The sequence below is a fragment of the Stegostoma tigrinum genome, chromosome 7, assembly GCF_030684315.1.
Source record: "Stegostoma tigrinum isolate sSteTig4 chromosome 7, sSteTig4.hap1, whole genome shotgun sequence".
NCBI lineage: Eukaryota > Metazoa > Chordata > Chondrichthyes > Orectolobiformes > Stegostomatidae > Stegostoma > Stegostoma tigrinum.
Genome location: NC_081360.1, coordinates 16827341 through 16848870, shown reverse-complemented (window position 1 = coordinate 16848870; position 21530 = coordinate 16827341). Strand labels below are relative to the sequence as shown.

The following is a 21530-nucleotide window of genomic DNA, read 5'->3' as shown; positions in this document are numbered from 1 at the left end:
GCTTGAGATCGGGATTTTTGCCCACTCGCGGCTTCGTGACTGACTTCAGAGAATGCTCATGGCGTTCTGGGATGAGGTTCGTAAGTTCTTCAGACCGTTAAGATTTTGATAAAGGTGGGGAAATGGTAGGATATTCAGATCTGCTAGTGCTGTGCTGTAATTTAGGTACTGTACTTATCGTAATGTTACTGCATTATACTGCCACATACCCAAATGTAATTACAGGCAGCCTTTATGAGGTAACTGCTTCGTTTGTTTTTATGTATACATCTAACAAGCAGATTATCACCTTTGATTTTGACAGTACAAAGCCTTAAAGTTTTAGATCTTATCTATACATAATTCAAAAACCTTGCGCAGTGTGTGCACTTCATTGACCTTACACACTGACATCATGATGGTCCGGGCATAATTTTCCAAGACCATAAATGTCAGCTTTTACACTGGCCTTTTGAGCCGCTGGAGTGGGTGTAGTTGGTTGGGCATTTTGAACTGTCATCAACATCTGACACAAACTGTGGGTGTGTCTTAAACTCTTGGGCATCTCCACAACATCGCCTGCTTAATCTCTTGCTTCCATTAATAAACATGGGGGTGAAACATTAAGGCGGATTACTGATATTATAGCATGTTCTGGCTGAAAAGGGAGGCAGGTGTTATAAGATGCTGAGTATATAGAAAAAACATAATTTATGGAGCTGACAAAATGGGGTTATTCTATATGCTGCAAGCCTCGTATACATGAGCTGCATCCACATGGAGTGTTTCACTGACCAGGATGTTCCAAAGAATTAGTTTGTAAAATGTAGTCACTGCTGTAATGCCTGAAATGCAAGGGAAAGTTTGCGTACAGCAAGTTCCAATGTACAGCAATGTGATTGCTATAAGACAGCCTGCTATCTGAAGTGATGTTGGTTGAGTGGTTAATACTGGCCAGGACAACACCATGAGACGAAAAGTAAAATATATCTACTACCATACTGTGTGAAATCAAACACTTAAAACAACGTATTAAGAAGTTTTCTTTTATTGAAAAGAGACATTTTACAATTACAGCATTTTGTCTCCTTGCATTACTTTACAGTCTTTAACAGAGTACTGTACAGTTGACCCACAAAATCATAATACATACTGATATGGTCAATCATAAGTCAGGCTAACAAACTTCACTGGCAAAATGCAGGCAACGTCACACAGCTTTCATTATTATTACAAACATATAAATAAAGCATCTAGTCATTGCAAAACATGAATTGCCAAATGAGGTAATATTAAAACTTAAACCATTCATTCTGATAGTGTCCATATTATATCTATTTACACTGAGATATGACTGCCAGCTAACAGCTCTTTACAGATACATTCCAGATTAGTGTAACAGCAGATAAACTGATTCCAGGTACAATAATGACTGGCACAGTTTATAAAGCACGATTAGGAATACGTTTATATTTAGGGCTTGGCACTCTTTAGGGATGTTTTCCCTAAACAAACCAGAAACACAGGAATTACAAAGCAGGAATGTGGAGAATATACACCTCATAATTCCAAAACAGTAATCCAAATAGGGCATTTAGATGACAACAAATTATTAAACTGACCAGATTATCAATTGTCACTGAGGAATATTTACTGTATATATACACATGGCAGTGAATCTTTGCCAAAGTTCTTTTCACCACTTTAGTTCCATATGCAGTTGTCATTATGAGATGGAGGACCCAAAGGATATTGGATTGATACTGTGTCTTATGAAGTTGTGTTAGATTTATGATTTAAGATCTGAACATATTGAAGCAGTGATCTAAGAGTTCTATGGCAACAATGATTCAGGACTTGGAGGAATGTTACAGCAATGGTTTGGGATTTGGAGGAGCATTAAAACAATAATTCAGGATTTGTAGGGGTATTGCTGAGTAACAATTTGGGATTAGTGAAATATTGGAGCAAGGACTTGGGATCTGGGGGAAACGTTACAGTAATGACTCTGATATGCAGCAGTATTAGAGCAATGATTCAGGAGAAGAAAATGCTTTCTACTTATTACACATAATCTAATGGTTTGTTAGATTTGTGACATAGAATCTGATGGTGTTATCTGATGGTTGATGCACATTCTACAGTAATAACTTTTTTTAAAAAAAGATGAATGAATTGCTGAAAAGCAAATTCCCTTGTATGTTTTATTTTGTCGTTGTCAAGGCAAGTAAAACTGTCAGTTTTAACACAAGAGCATCACCTTAGCACAATGGCAAACTGGATACTAGATGCACATGACTGCTGAAAGTGAAGGATCTCTGCCAACACGTTTTGGGTGGTGTGTGAATTCTGTGACTTTTCCCAAACAGAATTGTGCGCATGTTTGTTTGTCAGACCAGAGGGAAATTAGAGGAGACACAAAGGTTCTTGTGTTTGAGGAAATCCAGCAGGGATTTTAGTAGGAAATTTTAATTAATGTTACGCCGCCAGATAAAACACTGCACACTTCAGTCCAACTTGCCAAGCTGTGTTTGAGCAACACATGTACACCAGGATTCAAATCAGTGGCTCAGTGGTGAGTAGATTTCTGCCAGAGATCTTTAGCCTCTTTCCCGTCTTTCTAAAATCCATGATCAATAGTCTTTATGGTGATTTACTCAGTTGTGAGTGAAACTAACCTGTCATGGTCTCCACAATACTTGCCGATGTACGACAGAGGAGATTGGAAAAATGTACATGATATATGAAAAGAATATTTCTGATTGTACTGATGGTGCCCGCACCTCTGTGAAACTTTTCATCAATTGGAAGGAAATACAACATGGTGCCTCCTCCAACACCTTCTTTTTTAACCAAGCAATAGATTTGTAATTGGGGCATGCACCATAGGCATGAATCAACATTGTGCTTCATAATACTCAGACTTGATTTGGTACATTAAAATTTTGAAGGCCAGAGCAACTTGACCCTCAGATTTACCAGTGGAATCACACTGCAGTCACTGAAAACTGCCAAGCCTAAGTATTCATTATTCAAATGGTGGGGGAATGTGAAATCGATTTCTGTAGTGTAGTGATGTCGATGACCATTTTGAAGGAAGTTTGAGTCTTTTAGGGGGAACTGAATTCTTCTGATTAGAAAGACCTTCACCTGGGATCTGTCACACAGAGTATGCAAGGAAGGACTAGAAAAATGTATCCTATTTGGACTCAACGCTGGAGTGTAGAATGGAGTTTAAACTGTGCATTAATGGCCAATATTATCCAAACCACTCAATTTCTACCCGATCCTCACAGCTTCACTCCCTCCCAACAAAAAACAAATGACAAGCAGCTAACAACTCATGGACTGGATCAGCCACTTTCCAGAGAAAAGAACTGCCATCAGGGTTTTCAAATCACCCCCTTTCCCTTGCTGCAAAATAAAAGTCAAAAATCCTGATGGAATGAACAAAATTATGTACAACATTTAAATATTATAGCATCAGAGTTTATATCATACTTACAAACAGGACAGAAAATTCTTTCAGGAAACGTCTCCTTGGACAAGAGAACCATCCTACACACTGTGGATGATGCTGCCAGTGGTAATGCAGGTCAGAGGGGAAGTATGATAGTGGCTGAGAAAGGAAGCAAAGGCTAAGCAATTTACTTTTTTTTCTTCATTCGGACGCACTAAATAATGCTTACAGCCTTTTAATTCTTTACAGCACAGCACCTGACATTCAAAAACCAGCAGTCTCTGCATTTACTCAACAGAGTACATCTATGCAGAGAGAGAGAGAGAGAGAGAGAGAGAGAGAGAGAGAGTGAGAGAGTGTGTGTGTGTGTGTGCGCGCGCGCATGCGTACACGCGTGTTACGGGGGTCATTTAAAGGGGAGGAGGGTGAGTAAAGGACCCCATTTCTTTCTTTTCAATAGGATGAGGACCAAAAATTAAATACACACTAAATTATGGCAATGAATTTAGGAAGGAGGGCTCAAAGGACTGGAAGGAACGTAACTGAGATACTGTGCTTCTTGTGAGAATATTACAATCACATCCAAGCAGTCATTGAACCGTGCCATGTAACTACCTCCTCAGCTAATATGCTTTTCTCTATTATGACTAATCATGTTCTATTAAACAGTGGTAATGCTGGAAGAACTGAACTATACAAGTGTAATGAAGCCAGTATTCTCCCCGGACAGATTAGCCACAACTGATTTGACACATACCATCATAGGAGCTTCAAACCTGACAAACTCTGTGCTCTCAGCTGATTTATGTTAGCAAGAGCCCTCCACAGAAGAGCTGAATCAACCTGTTTGGTAGAGGTGAAATGTACTGACAGCTAATTGTCAATGCCTGAACATTCCAATTTCCCTTGTCTGCATTCACAAATTGGCCCAGTGTGGTAAAAGCACTGAGCTCTCACCCTTACCACTGGTCCTTCTTCACTCGGATACTTCCTGATCCTTCCAAATCTTTATCTCTCTTTTGACGGCACAGAACCTCGTCTCATTTGTGTAATGAGCTGCTCTGTGACTGGGCATCTTCTTTACCCCGTTTCTCTGGCTTTACGTGGTGTTATGCTGCTTCGAGAACTTAATCAGGAGTGGAATGAGGTTTCACAGATACAAGGCTGTAAAGGGAGAGGTTCAGTGCTGCTCTTTAAACACAAGAGTCTGATGCACTCTTCTTCAAATAACAGTGGGCAGTTTGGTGTCCATCCTCCCGTTGTTGTTGCTGTTGTTGCGGTTGTTGCTCTTGCGGGACAAGTTGGGAGTCGCCACGAGGATGAAGTGCTCCTCAGGGCACCCATACTGCAGTAGGATGTCGCTGCACTCTTGACTCATTGCTTGTCTGGCATAGGCCAGCGCAGTGTTTCCATGGGCATCGCGTGCCATTATGTCAACTCCGTACTGCAAGACAAAAGACAGAACATAATAACAGCAAGATACATTCCAGCTCCTAGCGTCTGCTCCGCCCATTCCATGAGATCAATGTCAGTATTTCAACTCCATTTATCCACATTGGGTATCTCCAATCTCTTAACAGGCCAACACCAACAAAAATTCACTGTGCTTGGTTTAAAAATTTTCCATTTCACCTTCAGTTTCAACAGATTTTCCATGGGTGAATTCTCAATTTCTACTTCTCTTTGTGTGAAGAACTTCTTCTGAACATCACCTCCAATAGCCTAACCCCAATCTTAGGCTGTATTCTAAGCTAGATTTAGACTAGTTCTGTTATAATTTTGCTTTTAATTATGTCTGTAGCTGTATGTGCACCCTGCTAACAATGTCAATCCAAAGCACAATTTTCTTTTCCAGAACAGTTTGGATGGCTAGTCAAAACCTCTGCTATCTCTTCCCTAGCTTTCCACTTGCAGCTGTCAGGTTCCAGACAGTCCTTTACCTTACAGGTTTGATTCAAGGCTTTGGTATTATCTTTCTTCCAATACATGTTCCACATCCAGCTCTGATGCTGAACTTCAAACTCCACTTCCTTTCTGGTAACTAAGGGAAGTTGCTTATAACCTTATCCATTTCCAATGCTCTCTGCTACAACTTTCCCATCTTTGAGCTATGGTCGCTTTTCCATTGTCTTCACTGTTCTCTTACTACATACAGAAGCTTAGTTATCACTCAGAATCATTGAGTTAAGCAGCACAGAAGGGCATTCTGCCCAAAATGCAAATCTAAATAGTTCAAATCCTCTCCTCTTCAACCATAGATAGCCAACTTCTTGCTCCTTTAAATATTTATCCAATTCCATTTTCAAAGTTACTATTGAGTCTGTCTCTACAACCCTTTCTGGTCACGCAATCCAGATCACAACTCTTGTCCTGAGCTTTTTTTGTAATCTTGTAAACACTAAATACATTATTGTTTTAAGATTTGAACAAATCTGTCCTCAGAACCACTACCTTACATGATAATTACTTTTAATGAGGTTGGAATTTACTTCATTTGTTCTTTGCCCATCTCCTACTTAAATCAATCCTACTCTCAAGACTCTTGTATTTCTATAGAATACTTCACAACCTCATAATATTGTCAAGTCCTTTACAGTCAGTAAAATGTAGCTACTGCTATAGAAGAGATTTATGCATTTGTTTGCTTTCCCTTCCATTTGATTTAGACCTTGCTATCTCACTGTTTCAAATATTTCAGTCTGTTATCGGGACTGTGGAGTCTATGGTGGTGAGATGAGAGAGAGATGAAAAGGAGTGACAATGCTTTCTAGTCCATTTTGGGAATGTGGGGTGAACAATGCTTTTGAAGCTCTTGAGTGACAGGGGAATTGGGGGAGGGCAAGTTCATGGGAGTTTTTGCTCAAACTGTCACCGCTTCCAAACGCCTCTTTCAACAATACAGGACAAAAAACCATCCCAATGCCAAGAAATCAGAGCTTGGGACAACCACTCAATTCTGAGATAATCCCAAAAAATCCATGGCAGCTGGTTACTTTGGATTCTCAATAAAATTATATAATGATCACAGCTTTCCAAATATTGAAGTCATAAACTTGCTCCACCTTATTACCAAAGAATCAAACTGCTTCCTTTTCTTGCCAAAGTAGCAACAGACTGCCTGTGAAGACAGGAATGAACAGACTGGAAAACGATGGCTTTTGTCAAAACATTTCAGATCATTCCACCTTGATGTGGCCAGGGTGCATAATGGATTTATCACCAGAACTCTGACAACTGCATCTAGCATTGATTTTTTGGTCTCTACCCAATGGTACTAGACAGATGAAACAGGATACAATTGAGACATGGACCTACAGTTACCTCCTATTTAAAGTTCAGGTTAAGGCATGGATTCAATACAATTCACCTCATTCTCACTTCACAAGTGGGAATGGTAAATATGATTAAATGGTCAGTTCATAACCTGTTGGCCCCCATCCTCACTGTGAGTTAACTAGGTAAACAGAACTTGGTTAATGTCATTTCCTGGAGTTTACTTTGAATGTCAGCCCCCTGAATTACAATGACGTGTTAAATTTGCCAACTCCGATTGAACATATTTCTGGAAATGCTACCACATGGCCTCCCACCTTCAATTATTCTCTCAAACACTAAATTTCCTTCTCAAACTCTTGTCTCTTCTCCTTTAGGAAGCTCTTAAATACGTTTGGTACCTCTTAATAATATCTCGTGTGAAATCTTGCTTCATAACAGATCCAATGGAACCTGTACAAATTTACTATTTTCTAGGTGTTACACATTTCCAAGTTCTGGAAATTCATGTTCTTGTCAAGTTGGAAGATGATGAGCCAGGGTTCAGCTGATTATCATTCACCTGTAAGTGGAAGCTAGGTGTCAGGTTTACATAGCAGCACTCTAGACTGTGATGCCTCCAGGAATTCCAGGCTGGAGGAGCAAGACCCAATGGATTGACAGGAAAAGAGGGGAGTCAAATGGAAGGAAACTCATGCAATGCTCCCTCAGATTTCAGCCAGAGGTAGCACTCTCATTGAAAAGTCAGAAGGCTGCTGATTCAAATCACTCTCCACACTAGTACTGGAAGAGGGTTGCAGAGCTGGATGATGAAAGCTTAAAACTCGGCTGCCTTCTCAGGTGGATCTTTTTACTGTGAAGAGAAGCAGGGAAGTCCTCCCCACCATCCTGGTCAATATTCATTCCTCAACCAACAGCAATAAAACAGTATATTGAGTTATTGTAACACTTGCAAGATAATTCACTGGCTGTAAAATACTTTTTTGGATGCCCTGAAGTTGCAAAAGGTGCTATAGAAATGCAAGGCTGTCTTTTATATTGAATTGTCACATTCACTTACCCAGATCAAAAGCTGGGTGAGGACAACGTTCCCTTTCCTACAGGCCAAGTGAAGGGATGTGCGTCCATCCCCCTCTCCGTAAGTCTCATTTACTTCATCTTTGGAGCCATGGGCCAGAAGTAAGATGACAGCTCGTAAGTTCTCCTCGGCTGTAGCATGTAGCAGCTGTTGTCCCAGGGGAATGTCTGAACATGGTGGCGGAACCAGGAACAGTTTCTGTTCATACTTAGCACGGATCCAACGTTCCTTCTCTTCCCTGTGTGTTGCAGAAAACAAACAAGTCTTAATGCTTTATCGAGTATATTTACACAATGTATACTGTACAGCAGACCTATTACTGATAATACTGTGGCTGCAGCACACGTAACCTCTAAGGTGCAACTTACCAACAGCCCTTCAACATCTTCCGAACCCACGACCTCTGACACCTGAAAGGATAAAGTCAGATGATGCATGGGGAACTACCACTTGCAGGTGCCCTTTAGGTCATACTCCACACTGATTTTTAAATGTATTGCTGGTCTTCCATTGTTGCTGCGTCAAAACGTTGGAACTTGCTGTAGTATCCTCACTACATTCAGCAGCTCAGGATGACTCACTCCATCTTCTCAGGGGAAATCTGTGATTGGCAATAAATGTGATGCCCATACCCAAGAATGAATAAATTTAAAAAGCAGAAAAATGTAGAAGATCACATTGGGATGATACCTAATGTCAATTTAATCTATTGCTGAAGTTTTACAGGTAACGAACTGTTAATACAATAATGAATTTGACGAGCAATTCTTTTCCACATATAACACATTCATCTACTTATCTGGTGTCTATATCACTGAAGGTAAGGTTACAAATAACTTTTCTCACTGGCTTAGGCTAATCAACCTTGAGGCGCCATGGTTCCTTGGCAGAAAAGGAACCAAGCCCCTGATTAGAGATGACATGAAACATGGAAATGTAGTAAACAGTGGGGAAAACAGACTGCTCCAGGGATGAAAAGCTGGAGAAACTGAAGTGGTATCCTTAGGGCAGAGGTGGCGAATGCAAGATTTGTTCAAAAGCTTGAAGCCTTTTGACAGAGTTTCCAGTGGCAAAAGGGTCAGTAGCCAGATATAATTGGTAAAGAACCAGAGGTGACAAACCAAGATTAATTTTTCCAAAGTTGATCTGGAATGCATTACCTGAAAGGGTGACAGAAGTATGTTCTGTAATCATTTTCAAAATGAAACTGGACAAACGTTGCAAAGGGAAACAAATTGCAGAAAGGGCAGGGGAGGGTGTGTGCATGTGTGCATGAGATGCACTAACTAACTTGCGTTAACTTGACAGCTGAATGACTTACTCCTGCTTCCATGAACAGCCCTCCCCCATGTCATTACAACATATGGTGATTCACTGGTGTAGTCGGGAGAAGTGTTTCCAGCATAGAAAGGAAAAAAATCAGAATAAAAATTGACAGAAGGCTTAGAAACATCCTGATGTCCAGTGACTCTTTGACAGAAGCTTAGAAATGAAGTGTTTTCTGTTTATGCCTCGGGGGATGTTAACAGGAGATTGAAAATTAAAGAGGATGCTGTTGTTTTACCCATTGGAATCCAGGAAGCTTTGCTTTGGGTTTGGAACGGATGGAAACTGACTTTGCGATGACCCTAATGGCGACAATCTGTTTGCTCTCGCGTGGCAAGGTAAAACAGGATTTGTACTGAGAGGATCTAAGGGACTGTTTACACTCTTATCGTAATCTAGTTTGGTGTTCATTCTAATCTGAATCAAAATGCAAAGGTAAATAGATTAACTGGATTAGATGCGCATCATTTCCTGGTGGGTTGGAATGACATTTCAGTGACCTTAGGTTCACCTGGATCCCTCAAACAGCCCCAGTTTCAAAGCTCCTTCCTTTTGTCTTGCTCTACCTAACAGTTCATACAACAAAGAGCAAAGCAACACAGTGACTCTTGATGCAATGGGTCAAATTAGCAACCTCTTGCAATAGGAGCACAGACACAAAACATTTTTTAGTATATAGTGTTTCTGTTTTGGTGTGTTTTAGAAGTTATTTCCTGGTGCTTACCGTTCAGAGTTGCAATGCGGCTAGATAACTACACAGAACTTAAAGCACAGAGGGGCCAACTGAGGCTACCAACCGATCTACGATTAACATCAAACTTCCCAGAGCAAATAGTCTTGAAAAGGTCTCACCTGTGAAAGGCGTTATATAAATGCAACACTTATTTTTTTCTCTAATTGCTGAAATAGGTGTCTTAATCTCCATGACATGATTACAACCATAAAACCTTTTACATCTGTTACTTTGCTATTGTGTTAACAGTCTTTCCGAATGTAAAAATGTAGAGACAGAGGCAAATTTCAGAAACATGATATGTAAAAGACCTATAAAAATAATATCTTTGTACCTGGGTACAATAATACACAGGGTTACTCCTGTTCATCGAGACAGAAAGAGCTGTATGGACAGAATGTCATATAGATGGAGTGTGTTCTGTAGAGAGACAGCGCCATGTAGAGAGAGAGAAAGAGACTGTGCCATATATAGAGAATATATATAGAAAAAGAATGCCATATATAGAGAGAGAGTGAGAGAGAGAATCAATTAGTATAGCAAAACAGACTTTCAGTCAGCACAGAGGTAGCATAACAAAATTTCATGTCTCTTGGTAGACGTCCAGACCCCCTAAATTTGATGGACGGCTTTTAATCAGACAAGAGATGAGCAATTGGGGACTCTGTAACCTTAATACCTCCACCTCAATTTGATCCCTGATGACCAGATCTGTGGATGATCTTTCTGCCTTGCCACCAATTGAGCACTCTCAGTGAGTAATTCATAGTTTCATCGCACTGCAGTCAATTCAGAGACAGGGCGAGCAACCATCAATGGGTAGAGAGACAGGGTGAGCCACAGTTGAGCAGTATGCAGTGAGTTTACAGCAGAGAAGGAATTGGAAAGCCCCTGGTAGAATATTGTGTACCTTAAGATTGGAAAGTCCAAGGGAGAAACCTGAGGAATGGCAAAGAAATTAAGTATATCCTTTGGGTTTTTCTCTGCTAATTTCCAGTCTTCAGATGAACCATGTGTGAGACTAATCACCGACGTGGCAGATCTATTATGATACTTAAGTATTTTGGCCATCAATGCAGCCTTTAGAAACCGAATTAACAGGAAGAAATTTGAGGCCAGCTCTATGAATTTTTCTTGCAGCCTGATTTTGTATCCCAGAATATACCCAAACCTGCCCACTTCATCTAGCCAAATCTTCATCAGAAATTACTATACAAATCTGTAGCTGAAACAACAGCTTTTACTGGAACATAACCTAATAAAATAAATGCAAAGTAGAAACTGAAAATGCTGGGAATACTCAGCCTGTCAGGCAGCATTGAATATAACATAATTGCCTGAAAAAAGATTTTAAGAAGAGCAGACATTTATGAAAAAATTAACTTGGAAACTCCAGACTCTGCGTACAGTTCATCTGGAAAACTGCAAAAAGTTGAGTAATTTTTCCAAAAGCATTATGGATCAACACCAAGTTGACGTTCTTGACTGTTAGGAATTGGATGCAAATTTTTTGTTTGTGGGGGGTATACACAACTGGGCAACAAAAAGGAGAGTGGGCTGTTGGGCTAAATAAACATCTATTGTTGATGTTTTATCAAAGCTCCATTGTGACCTGTCACCAAAGGCTCTTGTTTCATGTCCTGGTTTTCAATGACTTGGCAGATTAAGCTGCTGTCATCCAAATATTACACAGAGGCCCAATTCCTCTACTTAAATGGTAAGAGGCTTTCCTTCTAAAATAAAAAAAATCACGATATGAAGAAGTTTGGCTCAGAGAGCTTTCTTTAGTATGTAAATAATACCTGATGTCGTGTACAAAGCAACAAAGCCATGGTATGATCCAGGTTCATCCCTATTTAGTATTGTGCCAACTAGCCATACTTACCAGCAGCTTGAGTGGATTATATATAACGTAGAGTTACAGAGTACACAGCACATCATTCAGCTCAATCAGTGACAGTTGAAGTTTATGCTCAACACAGTTTTTGCATTCCACTGGTATATCCTACTATTTCTCTCTTATTCAAGTGCTTATCAAGTTTCCCCTCTAATCCATCTATCCTTTTCACTAAGAACAGAAGTTGGAATAGGATACTCAAAAATTACGGATACGATTGTGGCTTTAAGGTCACTTTCCTGCCTGAACCTGACAACCATCAAAAATCATCTCTGCTTGAATATATTCAAGGACTCAGTCTGCATTGCTCACTGGAGAGACAAGTCCAATGATTAATAACTACAGCAATTTCTTCTGGAAGGTTTCACATTCTTACTACTATTTGGGTTTCATTATGATGAATATAAAGTTGAATTGCTCTTTTGTTCCATTTGCATTATTGAAGTGGTATCCAAAAAAATTGCTGACTGCTAGATGAAATGGTTTTGGCCACATGTGGCTATGCGGACACCATGAATTGCGGCTGTTCTCCATTTTAAAATGACAAACTGTATTTGGTAGTCAGCTGCTTGTTCCCCTAGTCAACAGTTGCCAAATAATGGAGAATGAGATGGATGGTCCAGGGAGCAGGTGAGACTGTGAATGGGGACTGATCCTTTCCTAGAAGAACCCCTCCAGTGGTCATCAACTTAAATTGTAGAAGGATACAGCACAGAAGGTATGCCTATCATTTCTGTGATGGCCGTTTGAAAGAACTATCAAATTCAATTAGTCCCAATCTTGCAATTCCTTCATGGCATTGTAAAATTTCCTCTCAAGTATCTAGCTCTGTTCCGAGTTGTTACTGAATCCACGTGCACTACCTTTTGAGTCACAGCATTCCCTAAGAGTGTTCGGAGGATTCCCGGTTCTGGCAAAGGTTTAAAATTGCAAAAATAAAATGCAGCCTAAACTACCCCACTGCTGCCTGGCAGGAAAAGTCATTCTGGTTATTCTGTTACTGGATGCAAATTAGCTGCAAATTCCAGATAATATGATGGTTTGGGACTTGTAGCTTTTCTGCCCAATATTTAACAAATAGAATATTGGCTATAGCTGCAGCTGGCATCTTGATAAGTTCATTGCCCAGTCATTATTTCTGTTCACCTACTGCATAACATGGAATTTACAGCACAGATTACAGGCCATTCAGTCCAACCGTGTTTATGTTTCACACAACTCTCCTGCCAATCCCTTCAACTGTTTATGCACTGTCAAACTCTCAATTTTCAGTATCTCTATTAAATACCTTCAGAGTTTTTTTTGTCATTCAAATCTTTATTATTTAAATAAATCTGGAATAAAAAAGCAGTTACGTTGGCTAGGAAGCTACCAGACTTTTGTCAAATCCCACCAGGCTTGTTTGTGATCTTTAGGGAAGGAAACCTGCCATACTTATCTGGTCTGACGTTTGTGACATTCCAGATTGAGACCAAAGCGGCTCTCTTCTGAATGATTTCGAGGAGTCGCAGTTTGATTTAAGAGGCTGTGGCCACTTCTGGGACAGCAGAAAAATCTGGGGGGACAAATGTCACTGTATGTGCCAGAACCTAGGCAAGTTGGGGGTTCTCGTCAAGGGCAATCAAACAGGCCATTACAAGGATGGTCAGACAGGAGATGCATTGAGTCCGACAGTGGGGTCTTCCATTACCAAGCAAGAAGGACATCTTTCCCCAAGAAGCTTTGAGATTAGCAGAAAAATAAACTGAATGCCACAGATCCTGTGGCAGGTCCTAGTTCATCTCCCAGTGGTGTAGGACCCACCAGGATATACCTGGTGGGGTGTGTTCACAGCATAGCCCAGTTATGGGCCTCAACTGGCCAAGGGGCAGGGAAGGCTGACTTTGACTTCACCTGTCCTGGATTTATGTGGGTGGAGTCAGGAAGGTGATGGGCTATCTGCCTTGCACCCCCATCTGATTAAATATCCCCTCTCTAACTTCCCAAACTATTCCATGTGTGGGTGGGTTGGCATTAAATTCAACCCAGTGAGTGGAGCAAAAGTGAATCAATTGCCCACATAGCAGAACCACTGCTGTAAACGACTGCAGGTAACGTGGCAAAACCTTGAACCGAGTTTGTGAAATTCACAGCCTACAAAGGCAGTAGTTTTCAAGGTGTTAGCTGTGGCTCAGTGGGAAGCACAAGAACTGCTGTTTAGGTTGGCTGTGGGTTTAAGCTCCAGGGAGTTGAGCACAAAGCATACTCCAGAGGAGTTCTGAAGGGGTGCTGCACTGTCTCAGCTGTCTTTTTTTCAGGTGAGACAAATTAAACAAAGTTCCTCTACCCTCTCTCATGGATATAAAAACAAACTGTTGAGTTATTTTGAAGAGCTGCATAGGAGTTATTGCAATGTCCTGAAAAATATTTACCCCACAACAAACATACGCCATAAAACAGATTATCTGGTTATTTTTCACTTCGCTGGTTAATGGAACTTCTTTGTACATATTGGCCACTGCGTTTCCATTATCACAACTGCAATTGCATTTGAAGAGTGGCTTCAGTCTCTGTAAAGAGCTTAGGCATGTCCTAATGTTGTGAAGGGTTATTGGTGCTCTTGCTGCAATTGTATAGGGCCCTGGTGAGACAACAACTGAAGCACTGTATGCAGTTTTAGGTCACCTTATCTGAGGAAGCATATTCTGGCTATGGAGCGAGCGCAACAAAGTTTTGGCAGGCTGATTCCTTGGATGGCAGGACAGACACATGAAGACAGACCTGATCAGTTAGGTCTACTTTCACTGGACTTTAGAAGAATTACTTGGGAATCAGATAGAAACTTATACAATTCTAACAGAACTATAATGGGTAAATTCAAAATAATGCTCCCAATGACTGGGGAGTCCGTACCTATGGATTATAGTTTAAGGATACTGGATAGGCCATTTAGAATGCAGCAGAGGATAATTATTTTCACACAGAGTATGGTAAGCTTGTGTAATTCTCTGCCACAGAAAACAATTGAGGCCAAAACACTGAATGTCATGAAGAAAGGGTTAGATGTATTTCTTAAGACTACAACCATTAAAAGGTATGAGGAGAAACTGGAAACTGGTTACTGAGTTGCATGATCAGCCATGATCGTACTGAATTGCAAAGCAGGCTCGCAGGGCCAAATGGCCTATTCTTTCTCCTGTTTTCTGTTATATTTACAATAACAGAATAATTTAATATGCTTGCTATGAAATTGGCTTTCGGGATTTTTTGTTATGGGATCATGCTTTGCAATGCAGTGGCCTAAATTTTACATATATCACCAAACACATTGGGAGTAGCAGTGGGCCATTTAACCCCTTCAGCTTTCCATGCAACTTGATAAGAACATAATCGATCTGGTTGTGGCCTCAACTCTACTTTCCAGTCTACCTCAATGCCACCGACTCTCTTGTCAATCAATAAGCTACCTAACTTAACCTTAAAAATATTCAATGACGCTGCCATCTGTGGGAGATAAGTCCACAGACTAATGACCTGAAAAAGAAAACAGGGCAGGACTTTCACAGGTAATGGTAGGGTCTTTGTAAAAAGATTTACAAGGATGTTACCAAGATTGGAAGGTATGCGTTATAAGGAGAGGATGGATAAGCTGGGGCATTTTTTTCCATGGAGGTTGAGAGGTGACCTCAGAGAGGTTTATAAAATCATGAAGGGTATAGCCAAGGTCTTTTCCCCAGGGTAGGAGAGTCCAAAACTAGCGGTCATAGGTTTAAGGTGAAAGGGAAAAGATTTAAAAGGGGCCTGAAGGGCAACCTTTCACATGGTGTGGTGCGTATATGGAACAAACTGCCAGAGGAAATGGCAGAGGTGGGTACAATTACAATATTTAGAAGGCAAATTAGACAGGTACATGCATAGGAAAGGTTTAGACACATATAGGCCAAGTGCAGAAAAATGAGACTAACTCAGTTTAGCAAACCTGGTTAGTATGGATGAAATGGGCAGAAGGGTCTGTATGACTCTACGACTTCTGAAAGCCTTAACTCCATCTTAAATAGGAGACCCCTATTTTTAACGCTGTGTCCCCTAGATCTAGTCTCTCCCAGAAAAGGGGGAAACAACACCTCAATATGTTATATATTTCAGTCAGATCACCTCTCATTTTTCTAAACTTCAACGTGTACAGGCCCGTTCAGTTCCAACTTTCAGTAAGGTTGCAGTGGTATTTCCAAAACAATTTGTGGAAAAAAAGTAAACAAAAAGATTGCAAGAAAACATGGAAGGCTTCTGAGCACAAGTTATGTTCAATGCAAATTGAGCCCCTATGACGTTTATGATTGAATATGATTGGCTTGTGGCTTTTCTTACAAAAATTAAATCAAAATGACATCTCATATGGCATTTGAAAGCCAAGGGTTGTTTTATCTAAAAAAGACAAAGGCTGATATCTCATAGAGTTGCTATTTAAATGATGAACAAGTCTACAGAGAGACAGGATGATTCCACAAATGAAGGAATCTAATATTGGGGGCTGCAAAATTAAGGTAGTTGCTTACCAAACTGCAGCAATGAAGCAACAGTTGCAAGGTAGTCATGGTCATGTAAGCCAGTGGCCAAGACCACCGATCAGGAGAGCTCAAATCCTGCTACAGAAAGATGGGGAATTCAGAAACAAAAGGATTGCACTCAAGGAGCACCTTCTGAAGCCACAGGGTGTCCCAAAACACAATATAGTTAATGGAGTATCTTCAAACTGTAGCCACTGTTATTATTTAGGAAATGTGGCAATCCATTTGAATAGCACAAGCGCCTAAAAGCAGGAGTGAGATAATTATCAGATAACCTAATTTAGTGATGTCAATTTTTATTCTCAGTCAACCAAGATCTTAGGGGAAACACGCATTCTTCTTCAAAATAGCATTGTGGGATCTTTTACATCCACCCGAGGGGCAAATGGTCCTGGGAACTCCTAAAGCAAGTGGATTAGGGCCTGATTGGATTTAGATTATGGTGGGAGTCCTTGAGGTGGCCATGGCTGGGCTTCCATAAGCTCCCAAGCTGCTGGACACAGCCACTGGTGCAGCCATTAAATCCAATCCAATGTTTTGAGTCTACAAAAATTAATGGTCCCCAGGATTAGGAACTGGAGACCTGTCAATGTCAGGGGACCACATCATGCAGATTCAAAAACTGAAAAGAGATAATGGTAGACTGGACTGGGATTATGACTGTCCCTCCAGCAGAGAAGACCAGAAGGTTAGACTCACTAGGAGTATTCAAAACAATAAGCGGTTTCAATAAAATAAATCAGGAGAAATGGTTTCTATTTGCAGATGATTCATAATCAGATTTGATAGGTTTTGAAAACGTGGAGGCTACATGAACAGATTTTTTAAGGCTGAATTGTTTCGAACTGGAATGCAATGTTGGAAAAGATGTTAAAAACAGATGCAACAGTAACTTTCAAAAGGAAATTAGAGGAATAAAAAGGTAAAAGCTTCAGGGTTTTTGGGTAAAGAACATGGCAGTAAGACTAATTGGGCAGTGTATGACTAATTGGACAGCTCTTTCAACGAGATGTCACAGGCATGATGGAGAAAGTGGTGCCCTTTTATGCTATAAAATTCCATTGCATTAATAGGTTTTACAGCAGAGTGCCAGCAGATCACTAGTGACTCTGAGATAATGGGAACTGCAGATGCTGGAGAATCTGAAATAACAAAGTGTGGAGCTGGATGAAGACAGCAGGCCAAGTAGCACCTTAGGAGCACAAAAGCTGACGTTCCGGGCCTAGACCCTTCATCAGAAAAGCTTTTCTGATGAAGGGTCTAGGCCCGAAACGTCAGCTTTTGTGCTCCTAAGGTGCTGCTTGGCCTGCTGTCTTCATCCAGCTCCACACTTTGTTATCACTAGTGACTCTAATATTTTGTACTTAGGGCTAAAAGAAAATGATCCCTACGCTTCGCAAAACAAACCTAACCTAAATTCCTGATGAAAATGAATAATGTTGCGGCTAATTCTGCAGTGTTACATTTTAGCCTCCCTTTGCTACCACGATCCAAACATCATCCAAACTGCTCAAGTCAGTCTGACTGCTGCTGCTGTAGATGGTGCTATCTTGACTTGGCCCTCCCAACGAGGGGTTAACAGGCATTGATTTGAAATGTTCTAACCTCTAACCTTGCATAAAAGACCCTAGGCTGTGGTTTAATTAAAAGTAAACTTCTGGTGTACGTCAGCACTGTTGACTTGTAGCGTCACACAAACCGCTGTACACGACCCGAGAGGCTGACCCATCACTTTAGCACTTTCTTATCTCCATAATAATCATGGAGAATAAAACCTTTTGCAACACCACCACCCCCATCTCAAACCCCAAAACAGACCATTTTCTTTAAATGGTAACCTCTGACATTAGCACAGCATCCAGGAGAAGATGAAACAAAAAGCACACCAACAAAAGTTCACTTGATTCCCAGAGTGTCACTGTGCCCCATGTGATTGACAGGACACTACGACACAATGAAAGGACAGGGGCAGCTCATACCGTGCAATCGGGATACCGTCCCCTCGCGCTTTCTGCTTCTCAGGAATGCTGAGTAACTTGGTCAATGCACAACATATGACGACATTGCCTACAATCACCCAGAAGAATGGTGAGAGAGTGGGGATAAAATATAGATATAAAATTAGTCCTGTTGGGAGGAAAACAGACATTTTACACCTCCTCTGACCTTCGTCAGCTTTGAGCTCAGATTGGCAGGATCTAAAATCAGTTCCCAAAATGCAATCGAGGTTGGAGTTAAAATCCATCTGTTGCTTTTAATACTCATTTACCTTTTGTAATAATTCGCTAAAATTATCTGAAATCTTTTCTTTGTTTTGTTTACAATGAAGATTTATATTTTTGTATCGTCAGCAAGTACAAAGATCATATTTGCTATACTTTTAGGTTCACAATGCCCCGCTGGTACAACACGACCAAATCATCTCCTACCCGAACAAAACCCTAAGCTGGCCAAAAGTAAATTTTTTATCAATGCTACTTGATTTCATCTTGCATCAATTATTTGAATTTTGATAATGAATATCTTGCTTTCAAATCCCTCTCTTCCTCCCTATCTGTGTAAACTCCTCCAGCCATACAATCTGAGAACTATTCAGGCTCCTATAATTCTGATCATTTACACTTTACTGTACTTTCAGCAACTTAGACCCAACCTGATTCTCTCCACCCCCACACCATGCTCTTTTCGTACACTCTTTAAAATCCACCTTTTTGACCCAGGTATTGGTGATAAGAACAAAAGAAATAAGAGCAGGAGTTAACCTTACAACTTGTCAATATTGCTCCACCACTTGATATGATCATGGCTGAAACCAGACGTGTGTCTATCTCAGCCTTGAAAGTACTCAATGCTAGAACATCCACAAACTGCTGGGTTGAAAATTCCAAAGATCATGACCCTGTAAATGAAGGAAAATTCTCATTTTAGTCCTAGGTGTGAAATACGAAACCGACTTCCCATGTTCAAGATTCCCAGGCCAATTGGCAAACAACTCTGCCATGTCTGTTCTGTCAAACCTGGCCAAGAGAATACAGGCTCATTCAACTCAATTACCTCTCATTAGAGATAATGGGAACTGCAGATGCTGGAGATTCCAAGATAATAAAATGTGAGGCTGGATGAACACAGCAGGCCAAGCAGCATCTCAGGAGCACAAAAGCTGACGTTTCGGGCCTAGACCCTTCATCAGAGAGGGGGATGGGGGGAGGGAACTGGAATAAATAGGGAGAGAGGGGGAGGCGGACCGAAGATGGAGAGTAAAGAAGATAGGTGGAGAGGGTGTAGGTGGGGAGGTAGGGAGGGGATAGGTCAGTCCAGGGAAGACGGACAGGTCAAGGAGGTGGGATGAGGTTAGTAGGTAGCTGGGGGTGCGGCTTGGGGTGGGAGGAAGGGATGGGTGAGAGGAAGAACCGGTTAGGGAGGCAGAGACAGGTTGGACTGGTTTTGGGATGCAGTGGGTGGGGGGGAAGAGCTGGGCTGGTTGTGTGGTGCAGTGGGGGGAGGGGATGAACTGGGCTGGTTTAGGGATGCAGTGGGGGAAGGGGAGATTTTGAAACTGGTGAAGTCCACATTGATACCATATGGCTGCAGGGTTCCCAGGCGGAATATGAGTTGCTGTTCCTGCAACCTTCGGGTGGCATCATTGTGGCAGTGCAGGAGGCCCATGATGGACATGTCATCAAGAGAATGGGAGGGGGAGTGGAAATGGTTTGCGACTGGGAGGTGCAGTTGTTTGTTGCGAACTGAGCGGAGGTGTTCTGCAAAGCGGTCCCCAAGCCTCCGCTTGGTTTCCCCAATGTAGAGAAAGCCGCACCGGGTACAGTGGATGCAGTATATCACATTGGCAGATGTGCAGGTGAACCTCTGCTTAATGTGGAATGTCATCTTGGGGCCTGGGATGGGGGTGAGGGAGGAGGTGTGGGGACAAGTGTAGCATTTCCTGCGGTTGCAGGGGAAGGTGCCGGGTGTGGTGGGGTTGGAGGGCAGTGTGGAGCGAACAAGGGAGTCACGGAGAGAGTGGTCTCTCCGGAAAGCAGACAGGGGTGGGGATGGAAAAATGTCTTGGGTGGTGGGGTCGGATTGTAAATGGCGGAAGTGTCGGAGGATAATGCGTTGCATCCGGAGGTTGGTAGGGTGGCGTGTGAGAACGAGGGGGATCCTCTTGGGGCGGTTGTGGCGGGGGCGGGGTGTGAGGGATGTGTCGCGGGAAATGCGGGAGACGCGGTCAAGGGCGCTCTCAATCACCGTGGGGGGGAAGCTGCGGTCCCCAAAGAACCCGGACACCTGGGATGTGCGGGAGTGGAACGTCCCACCGTGGGAGCAGATGCGGCGGAGGCGGAGGAATTGGGAACAGGGGACGGAATCCCTGCAGGAGGGTGGGTGGGAGGAGGTGCACCCCAGGTAGCTGTGGGAGTCGGTGGGCTTGAAATGGACATCAGTTACAAGCTGGTTGCCTGAGATGGAGACTGAGAGGTCCAGGAAGGCGAGGGATGTGCTGGAGATGGCCCAGGCGAACTGAAGGTTGGGGTGGAAGGTGTTGGTGAAGTGGATGAACTGTTCGAGCTCCTCTGGGGAGCAAGAGGCGGCGCCGATACAGTCATCAATGTACCGGAGGAAGAGGTGGGGCCTGGGGCCCGTGTAGGTGCGGAAGATGGACTGTTCCACGTAACCTACAAAGAGGCAGGCATAGCTGGGGCCCATGCGGGGGCCCATGCGGGTGCCCATGGCCACCCCCCCAGCCTGCAGGAAGCGGGAGGAGCCAAAAGAGAAGCCGTTGAGTGTGAGGACGAGCCCCGCCAGGCGGATGAGAGTGTCGGTGGAGGGGGCCTGGTCGGGCCTGCGGGACAGGAAGAAGCGGAGGGCCCCGAGGCCATCTCCATGCGGAATGCAGGTGTACAGGGACTGGACGTCCATGGTGAACATGAGGTGTTGGGGGCCAGGGAATTGGAAGTCCTGGAGGAGGTGGAGGGCGTGGGTGGTGTCACGGACATAGGTGGGGAGTTCCTGGACCAAAGGGGAGAAAACTGACCCTGCAACCATATGGTATCAATGTGGACTTCACCAGTTTCAAAATCTCCCCTTCCCCCACTGCATCCCTAAACCAGCCCAGTTCATCCCCTCCCCCCACTGCACCACACAACCAGCCCAGCTCTTCCCCCCCACCCACTGCATCCCAAAACCAGTCCAACCTGTCTCTGCCTCCCTAACCGGTTCTTCCTCTCACCCATCCCTTCCTC

General features: G+C 42.5%; 1 protein-coding gene across 6 annotated transcripts in view; it reads right to left on the bottom strand.

Annotated features, from left to right (window-relative positions):
• Positions 1-1011: 1011 nt before the first annotated feature.
• The window catches only part of agap1 (ArfGAP with GTPase domain, ankyrin repeat and PH domain 1), a 667156-nt gene continuing 646637 nt past the window's right edge, over positions 1012-21530 (bottom strand). For all 6 annotated transcript variants that reach the window (XM_048534221.2, XM_048534222.2, XM_048534223.2 and 3 more), the window contains 2 exons: positions 7773-8028; positions 1012-4883 (listed from right to left, as the gene is read on the bottom strand). In XM_048534221.2, the coding sequence (XP_048390178.1) occupies positions 4662-4883; positions 7773-8028 (478 nt within the window). In that variant the 3' untranslated portion in view covers positions 1012-4661. The remainder of the gene's footprint in view (positions 4884-7772; positions 8029-21530) is intronic.